The 9,813-nt window shown below is 47.4% G+C and overlaps 2 protein-coding genes across 2 annotated transcripts in view; both read left to right on the forward strand.

The window, feature by feature from the left end:
* LOC117726511 (ankyrin repeat and SOCS box protein 15-like) overlaps window positions 1–635 on the forward strand; it is a 6,578-nt gene extending 5,943 nt beyond the window's left edge. The window contains 1 exon segment of the mRNA XM_034526829.1: window positions 372–635. Within this exon segment, the coding sequence (XP_034382720.1) occupies window positions 372–635 (264 nt within the window).
* Window positions 636–760: 125 nt separating this feature from the next.
* On the forward strand, window positions 761–5,154 carry lmod2b (leiomodin 2 (cardiac) b). Its single transcript, XM_034526830.1, has 6 exons — window positions 761–1,036; window positions 1,263–1,757; window positions 2,299–2,559; window positions 2,676–2,891; window positions 3,336–3,800; window positions 5,128–5,154. Exons 1-6 carry the CDS (start codon window positions 761–763, stop codon window positions 5,152–5,154), a joined length of 1,740 nt encoding a protein of 579 aa, XP_034382721.1.
* Window positions 5,155–9,813: the final 4,659 nt, after the last annotated feature.

Genomic DNA, 9,813 nt, shown 5'->3' on the forward strand with positions numbered 1-9,813 from the left:
AACACCGCGTATCTCAGCCCATATTAGCCCTGAAGTCCCACTATCTATTGCAAAGAATTCATAAACAAACATTCATAAACCAATCAGCCCTTATCCATTGTCTGTGCTTCCCCATTCAGTATCTTTGCCATGTCATGGCAGTTTTAACATTATATGACAACATCAACTGACAACAACAGAGAACGTGCCAACATGGACATACAGTTCGAGAGTTTTAGAGACGCATTCTCTCGGTTTATCTTCATAGTTCTGTTCTGTTGGTCTTTTTTGGCCATGAACGAAGAAGCTCAGGCCGTGGTGACAGACCGCTACGTTGACAGGCCACAGTCTCTGACCTCACATGCTTTTTGTGTCTCTGTCTCTCATGGCAGTGCCTCCCAAAAAAGACGCTGCATCATGGGGCCCACACTTTGGTACGTTCCCCCGTGATCCCTCTCTTAAGGCCCAAACAGCAGCTGGCGAGATTAGAGAGGAGAGGACATCGACACACACAACACACTCACAGCAACACAGCCGACCAGGATAGATCCGGTTCAGACTGGAGTGGGTACATCCAAACAGCTTCAACCGTCGAGGATCACCTCGACTGGACCTCTTATGTCCGTGGATCTCCAGCAACCTCACAGTGGACCTAGACTTTTGTTTGAACCTTTATACCACTACTTCATTTTGGGGTCCAAGCTGCATGAAACTCTAGAACTGGTCTTTCTGTGGCAGTTTAAACTCATACTGACCTGTCTGTGCTAATCTCACTTTGGCAATGAGCTGTTTTGGGTACCGCAGAGAGTTGAGTAAGTATGAAGATCTTGATGAGGACGAGCTTTTGGCTTCCCTCACCCCCGAAGAGTTGGCTGAGTTGGAAAAGGAGCTGGTGGATATTGATCCTGACGCCAACGTGCCCATAGGACTCAGACAGAGAGACCAGACGGATAAGACCCCAACGGGCACCTTCAGCAAAGAGTCGCTGATGAAGTATTGGGAAAATGAGACACGCAGACTGATGGAGGACGAGATTTGTGGAGGAAGCCCCAAACCGGTCAGTAATTGGATTTAATTAGTTTTAACCCTAACCCACTTAAAAAGTTAAAAGTAAGAAGTCATGGGAAGCACTAAAATGAAAATCATTATACAGCACTCCTTCTACCAACGTTGCCTTAAAACTATCTGCGTTAACTTAGCTTTACAATATAGCTTTTAAGAACACAACTACTCATAATTGGAGCTTTGCATTCCAAACACTGAATAATTTGATCAAAATACAGGATGAAGAACAAGAGGAGTGTGTGACAGAAGAAAACAGTAGAACAGAGGATGAAAAAGATGTTAAAAATGAGAAAGAACCGAGAAAGCATGAAGCGCTAAAGAAGGAAGAAGAGGAAGAGGAGAAGGAAGAAGAGGAGAGTGAGGAAGAAGTGGAAGCTCTAACAGAGGAGGAGGAAAATGATGAGGAGGATGATGACGATGATGATGATGATGGTGAGGAGGAGGAGGAGGAGGAGGAGGAGGAGGAGGATGAACAAGATAATAAATTAAAACCTGAGCCCTCAAAGGAGACTGAGGCACAGTCACGGGCCGACACCCCGATGCTACTGAAGCCGCAGAGGGTGGAGCCTATGAGACTGACTCCTCCCCCTCCACCTGCCGACCCGAATGCGATGGGAAACCCAACCGTTGTTGATGAAGCTCTCCAACGAGCTCTTGGCAACGACCCTGAGCTCACGGAGGTTAATCTGAACAACATTGACGATATCTCACAGGTACGGATGCAGACAGACGCTGTCAAAGGTTTCTTTACACCATAGCTCCTTTGTTTCCTCTGCTTTCGTCTGGTTTAATTTTGGTCAGTCGTAGACATGCGATAACTTTCCGCTTGCTAGCATCCGGCTCTTTACTGTTGAGTCACTTTTGATTGGATGCCAGCTTATTTTTGGGACCAGGCTGCTAGCCATGATATGTAGAGGTGGGCATAGTTATATATTTGGCACAACCACGTCTTACAACTGGAACAATGAACAACATTAACATTGTTTCTGTTTTCACAAGAAAGCTCAACTCATCTTGTGGTATACTCTTTGCAAAGTAGCAGCTAAGATTATTTTATTGATTTTAGTGGCCAAGAGGGTGACCTTTGTATCAGCTTGGTAAACACTGGCCTTACTGAGTTAAATGTCTGCAGGGAGGCCCTGACCACTATGGGGGGGGGGGGGGGGGGGGGGGGTGCTGTCAAATGAAAATAATATAGAATGATACTATATGCTTCACGCTGATAATGTTATTACTATCTAATCTACTTTTTAGGAAACTCTAATTCGATTTGCTGAAGCACTGAGGTCCAACACATACGTAAGGGTCTTTAGCGTCGCGAACACCCGAGCCGACGACTCCGTGGCGCTGGCCATTGGTAAGATGCTGAGGGAAAACTCTTCCATCACCAGTCTGAATATAGAGTCCAACTATGTGAGTGGAAAGGGCGTGATGGCGATGGTTCAAGCACTTCCTGAAAACAACACCCTGACTGAGCTTCGGTTCCACAATCAGAGACACATGTGTGGAGCACAGGTAAGTTCTCATTTCTCACTTCGCCTTTTGTCTCAATCAAGCAAATCCTCACCACGCAGATCTCTTCGTCTATCGGTATGTGCACGGCGTAACAATGTCTCCCTTCCTCCCCTCAGGTAGAGATGGAGATGGTGAAGATACTGAGGGAAAACCACACCTTGATCAAGTTGGGCTACCAGTTCAACCTGCCTGGTCCCCGGATGAGCATGACGGGGATCCTCACCAGGAACCAGGACCGTCAGAGACAGAAACGGTTACAAGAGCAGAGACAGCTGCAACAGGGCCAACAGGGGGCAGCAGAGGGAGCTCTTAACCCCAGAACCACTGCACTGGTATGCAACTTTGCTCCACTATAAGACATTTCTAATAAAACAGTATATTATTATTCGATTGGTCTGGCCAACAGGCCGACCATTGCATCCTGCTTCTATTTTGATCCCCTTTACTATTTTCAAAGTCCCCATCTCTGTTACAAACAGCGGTAAGCTCTTCAGCTAACACGCTAAATGCTAACGATAGGCAACTTTGACCAGCCGCTTCAACTGCCTTTGACATTTCAAATGCATTCGTGGTTGGGACATTGCCGTTTCTGCTGCTTTCACGTATATAATGCTTCAAATGATACTTTAAAAAGATTATACTTCAACTGTCGCTGCACACTTTGAACTTCAACTGAAGTTTGAATTCGTAGTGTTTATACCTGCAACCTGCGAGCACACTAGCCTTTAATAGTTTTCAATGCGTTTGTAATCATCCATTTTGCTCTCGGTCTCTAGAAAGGAACTCCTCGTTCATCACCTTACAGCTCACCCAGAGCCTCTCCTTGGTCCTCACCCAAACTCCCCAGGAGTGACCTGGCTAAAAAACAGACGCCACCTGCTCCACCTCCTCCTCCGCCTCCACCTCCTCCTCCTCCCCCACCGCCTCCCCCACCGCGGGAGAAGAAGAAGCCCACCAGGATGATTGCGGAGGTCATCAAGGCGCACGAGGCCGGCAGCAAGAAGGTGAGAAAGACAAAAGTTAAAAAGGGCAAGAAGGGGAAGGAGACGGGGAAGGAGACTGGGAAGGAGACAGGGAAAGAAGAGACGACTAGCATCCTGAGGGAGCTCAAGAACGCGCTGAGGCCCATGTCGGTGGAGAGGAGAGGGGAGGAGGGCAGCCGGCCGTCCACGCCAGTGAGGTCAGCACACGGCCAGCTGATGGAGTCCATTCGCAACAGCAACAACCGCTGCCTGAAACGGGTAAGTTCAAGGATTTGCACAGCAAACAGGGATGTTTGTTATCTGATGGTCAAAATATGTGGTTTTGTATCCTCTCCTAAATTGCATTAAGTGCCTCTACAGGCAAACTGAACAAGAAAGAGGTTTAATTTAGACAAGGATGTCACAGAGTCAGTGGTGTCTGAGTCATGGTATGTTCTGGCTCTACACTGCTTACCACCAGCCAGTAGTATCATCACTATGATTTTACAGCCAGAGAGAGAGACAGAAAAGGCAATATACAGCTAATACTAATGTCAGCCAAGCCTGTCATGTATTCTTCTCTTGAAGATGAAGGTAAGCTGATACAAAGAAAAACAAGAAGAAGAAAGTATTTATATCAAAGAAAATGAAACAAACAGATTGAGCGCATTTTGGGTTATCTCATAATTCACTTTAAGCAGTATGTTACTTTTACTGCATTGTCTAATACAGGGTTTAAAAAAAAAAAATGTTATCTTGGAGAAGAGAGTGAAGTATTACCTTGGCTGAAGCTTTAGCACAGCTTGTAACATTGTTAGAGTGGAAAATCAGCTCTGCCCTCAGATGGCGGGGTCTCCTAGCTGTGAAATTCCTGCCACTTAGTGAAGGTATTTATAGAACCTGTCCAGTGGAGCTTTTGATAACGACAGATATGACACGTCACAGCACGGACACACCGACAACTCACATATAACAAAAACAGCCCACTAACACTTCATATCTGTTGACACCACAGAGGACGTGAGGCAATGTCTGGGTTTGCCAGCTTATCAAAAAAAAAAGATTATATTCAAAAGATTATATTAAATAACATACCACAAAACCACGATTCCTCCAATATGATCATCTGAAAAGCCAACGATTAGAAAAGTGTGCGGGACCAGCAGTGGGTTAGCTCAGCATAGCATAACGATTGGAAAGGCGACAACATCTATCTACTGCTCACAAATGAACATATATCTATTCAAACCTTTCATATTAAACAAACAAGATTGCTTTCTGGTCTTTACGTGAAGTAAAGTTAATGGATTGCATCATATCGGGGTTATATCATTCATTGACAGCCAACAGAAGTCGTCTAGCGAGGCTGTAGACCGCCAACAACCAGAACAATGGGCAGCTATAAAGGAGCTTCATCCCTTCTATGAAACAATGCCAACTGTGGTTGGAAGACGACATTCTTGAAGCCCCGGCTCAGAGCTCATAACTTGACTTCTGTCCATTCCACTCATTCCTATCTTTGCCGTCACCATCACATCCCTTCAAAAGCATTCATGCCTTTTTCATTGCCTGTATTTAAAACTGACACAGCATTGTCATTTTCCAGGTGGAAATCCCACATCACCTACTATAATAAAAGCGAACGTGAAAAGAAGTCCACTCATTGCCACGGAAGTTGGAGAGTCTGCGTAATGATGACGCTCGAGCGATGAGAACATGTTGGGAACGCTGAGCAGCCAAAAACTGAATTCTGAAATGTACTGGAAATTTAACAGCAATAATAGCTTTAGAAGTTGTTGTTTTTTAAAAGTATTTAAGCGTAATTGAAAATGATATTTGTATATTCATTTTGCAATTTGTTGACTGAACTGTTTACGTTTTCTAATTCATTGCTTTCTTGTAAATTGTAAATATGATTGGTTGTTGGTTGAATTGTGTTAATTTCTAAATATAGCCATGTTGGTGTTTGCAATACTTGACCGTGTATGTGGACTGTTTTCTTTTTCTTTGGTTTCTGGATGAGTTCCATTTCAAAAGAAAGGGGTCAAGCTGTTATGCAGCAGTGTTTTTATCCGTGAGTGGTCAAGCACTGGTCAAGCACCACTGATGCATATTCCCACTCGCAAACACGCCCACGCCAGTCAGCACGTATTAGAGCAGGGCTTTGGCGCACTCAGTTTGAACAATTCACAATGCATGACAAGTGAAGGGGAGGAAGAGGCACCCGCTACTCGTTCCACTGACATCACCGCAGAGACATCAACTTTCAACAGAAAGCACAAGATCAAATAAGAAGCTGCTCATGGGCAATGCTACGATGCCTTTAAACCACAGGTACAGGTACAGGAGGTTAAACTATTCTGGGCTCATTCTGCGCTGGTGAAGACCTCAGAACCAAAGGATTTAGCCAATTAAGAGATGGGGATGCGAGGTCAAAAGAGACACATTGACATGATAGAAAGGGAGGGAGAGACCGGATGGGGAGGACGGATGGGAAGGAGAGACCAAGAGCATGTGAACAGGTGTGTGTGTGTGTGTGTGTGTGTGTGTGTGTGTGTGGGGGGGGGGGGGGGGGGGGGGGGGGGGGGGGCGGGGGAGACAGAGAGAGTGACAGCATGACGGTCAGGGGCTCAAGGGTGGCAACAATGAGAACATATTCAAAAAGAATACTAAACACATAATGTGCAGACCTTAGCTCTACATCTCCACAAAAGTCATTACCACTACTACTCACTCCACTCTGACAAACTGCCTCACTGACATTAAATCATGGATGCAAACCAATTTTCTCAAACTCAACTGTGATAAATCGGATATGATCATCATCGGCCCCAAATCTCTCACAACTTCTGCCTCACCATTGACAACTCCACTCTGTCTCCCTCCCCACACGTCCGCAACCTCGGAGTCATGTTTGACAGCAACCTCTCATTTGAACATCACATCAAACAAATCACCAGAACTTCCTTCTTCCACCTAAAAAACATTGCCCGTCTCCGCCCATCACTTTCCTCATCTGCTGCTGAAACTTTAATCCACGCCTTTATCACCTCCAGAATTGACTATTGCAATAGTATTCTTTATGGCACATCTTCCAAAATCCTAAACAAACTCCAATACATCCAGAACTCTGCTGCTCGCCTGCTCACCCACTCCTGTTCCCGTGATCACATCACCCCTGTTCTCCAGAGCCTTCACTGGCTCCCCGTCCCACAACGGATCCAATACAAAATCCTTCTCCTCACTCACAAAGCCCTCCATAATCAGGCCCCCTCCTACCTCACCGACCTGCTCCACCACCACACTCCATCCCGTCAGCTCCGCTCCTCTGATGATCTCCTGTCCATCCCACATAGGACCAAGCACCGGACGTGGGGTGACAGAGCCTTCTCCATATCTGCCCCCTCCCTCTGGAACTCTCTCCCCAAACTCATCCGAGACTGCATTGATCTTTTCTCATTCAAATCGCAAATCAAAACCCACCTGTTCAGAACTGCTTTTAATGTGTGATTGTTTGTTTTTGTTTTCTTATCAGGGTCCAAGCGACTCAGAAAGGTATTTGTTTTACCTGTATTTTAGCTATTCTTATTTATTTATTTTTAGCTTTTAGGATGTTTTAATTATGTGAAGTGTCTTTAAGTATTATGAAAAGCGCTATATAAATTAAATGCATTATTATTAGAGTGACGTCCCACTTCAAAAGCATTCCATCAATCTCATCATTGTACAAAAAACAAGGATATGAGATGGTATATTGCTTGATAAAAGAGTATTTAGAAGACAACAAGACAGAGCTGAGGAAAGCTGCATGATCTGTGCAGCCCCCACACTCCATAGAGCAGTCCCCTCGATAGCCTCGCCAAGTAAAGCGGCTCAACATGCACAATGCATCCCTTCGACTAAGTGTCCTATGAAGCTTCCTCTACTCAAGCAGCACTTTGTCATCTTTCAAAATGTCAATAGGGAATCCTTCCATTAAACGGAGGGACTTCCTGCTCGTAATGCCCGCTGACCACGAACAAGCTGTTAAGTACACAAGTTAACATGTATTCCTTTCACACTGACCTACAGAGCATCTGATAGCTTCTCAGTCACAGCACTCACGCCCTTTGACCTTTGTATTCCTCCCTAATGGATGCCTGCATTGTTGCCGATTTACAAACTATTCCACTGTGCAAATTTGAAGCTGACAATCTTGTCCTACAAGTGCATTAAAGGGCAATTTCACCAATAATTGACCCGATTTTAAATTTAGCTTCAGGACATTTGGCTGAATTGTAACAGCAACAATTATTTTTACAAAATGTATACACATATTTATGCTATCTATATGCAACATCCATCTGTTTTTTTCCATTACAGCTGATGAAGTATTATAAATACAAATATGCGTTTCTATTAATTCCTTTGTTTAAGTGCATGCGTGTACTGTTTGTGATGGTTGTGATTTCCATGGAAGCAAGCTGCCACACAAGTGGAAAGTGTCATACCTGCTCTAATCCCTCTCATAAGCTCTGCAGCACAGAGACCTGACACAGAGTGCGGTGCCAGCTGTGGACCAACGACTAAAAATAAATGGTGCAGGCATAGAGGAGTTGTTGTCGTTATTATTGTGATCCATCCATCCATCCATTATCACCCGCTTATCCGGGGTCGGGTCGCGGTGGCAGCAGGTTCAGCAGGCCGACCCAGGCTTCCCTCTCACCCCGCAGCACTTTCCAGCTCATTCTGGGGGATCCCGAGGCGTTCCAAGGCCAGCCGGGAGATATAATCCCTCCAGCGTGTCCTCGGTCTTCCCCGGGGCCTCCTACCAGTTGGACGTGCCCGGAAAACCTCTAATGGGAGGCGTCCAGGAGGCATCCTGACTAGATGCCCGAACCACCTCAGCTGACTCCTTTCGACACGAAGGAGCAGCGACTCGACTCCAAGCTCCCCCCTGATGTTCGAGCTCCTTACCCTATCTCTAAGGCTGAGCCCGGCCACCCTACGGAGGAAGCTCATTTCGGCCGCTTGTATCCGAGATCTCGTTCTTTCGGTCACGACCCAGAGTTCGTGACCATAGGTGAGGGTTGGAACGTAGACCGACCAGTAAATGGAGAGCTTTGCCTTCCGGCTCAGCTCCCTCTTCACTAAGACGGACCGGTACAGCGCCTGTTTTACTGCTGCAGCCGCACCGATCCGCCTATCGATCTCCCGCTCCACCTTACCCTCACTCGTGAACAAGACCCCGAGATACTTGAACTCCTTCGCTTGGGGTAGGCAGTTTGCCCCCACCTGGAGGGAGCAATCCGCCGGTTTCCGGCAGAGCACCATGGCCTCAGATTTGGAGGTGCTAACTCTCATCCCTGCCGCTTCGCACTCGGCTGCAAAACGCCCCAGTGAATGCTGGAGGTCACGGTCCGAGGAGGCAAACAGGACCACATCATCCGCAAACAGCAGAGAGGCGATCCCGAGACTCCCGAACCGATCCTCTCCGCCCCCTGGCTGCGCCTAGATATCCTGTCCATGAAGGTCACGAACAGGACCGGTGATAAAGGGCAGCCCTGGCGGAGGCCAACACCCACCGGGAACGTGTCTGACTTACTACCGAGGAGACGATCACAGCTCCTACTGCAGGCGTACAGAGACCGGATGGCCCGTGCCAACGGGTCCGGCACCCCATACTCCCGCAGCACCCCCCACAAAAACCCCCGAGGGACCCGGTCGAAAGCCTTCTCCAGGTCTACAAAGCACATGTAAACTGGTTGGGCAAACTCCCAGGACCCCTCCAGTAATCTTGCGAGGGTGGTCCCACGACCGGGACGGAATCCGCACTGTTCGTCCTGAATCTGAGGTTCGACAAGAGGTCGGAGCCTCCTCTCCAGCACCCTGGCATAAGCTTTTCCCGGGAGGCTGAGCAGTGTGATACCACGATAGTTCGAGCACACTCTCCGGTCCCCCTTCTTGAAGATGGGAACCACCACCCCGGTCTGCCAGTCCATGGGCACTGTTCCCGACCCCCATGCGACAATGAAAAGGCATGTCAACCAAGACAGCCCAACAATGTCCAGCGCTTTCAGCATCTCAGGGCGGATCTCATCCACCCCTGGCGCCTTGCCACCAAGGAGCTTTTTGACTACCTTAGCGACCTCTGCCAGGGATATGGGTGAATCCACCCCAAAGTCTTCCGGCGCTGCCCCCTCTCCGGGGGACATGTTGGCCGGGTTTAGGAGTTCCTCAAAGTGCTCTTTCCACCGCCCGACGATGTCCCCAGTCCGGGTCAGCAGTTCCCCCCCCCTGCTGAGAACAGCCT

The sequence above is a fragment of the Cyclopterus lumpus genome, chromosome 23, assembly GCF_009769545.1.
Source record: "Cyclopterus lumpus isolate fCycLum1 chromosome 23, fCycLum1.pri, whole genome shotgun sequence".
Lineage (NCBI taxonomy): Eukaryota > Metazoa > Chordata > Actinopteri > Perciformes > Cyclopteridae > Cyclopterus > Cyclopterus lumpus.

Bases quoted from the DNA above. Each gene is read 5' to 3' on its own strand.
- lmod2b (XM_034526830.1), top strand. From the start codon at position 761: ATGAGCTGTTTTGGGTACCGCAGAGAGTTGAGTAAGTATGAAGATCTT. The intron at 1,758-2,298 runs GTACGGATGCAG...TCTACTTTTTAG, and splicing joins ACATTGACGATATCTCACAG to GAAACTCTAATTCGATTTGC. The intron at 3,801-5,127 runs GTAAGTTCAAGG...GTCATTTTCCAG, and splicing joins ACAACCGCTGCCTGAAACGG to GTGGAAATCCCACATCACCT.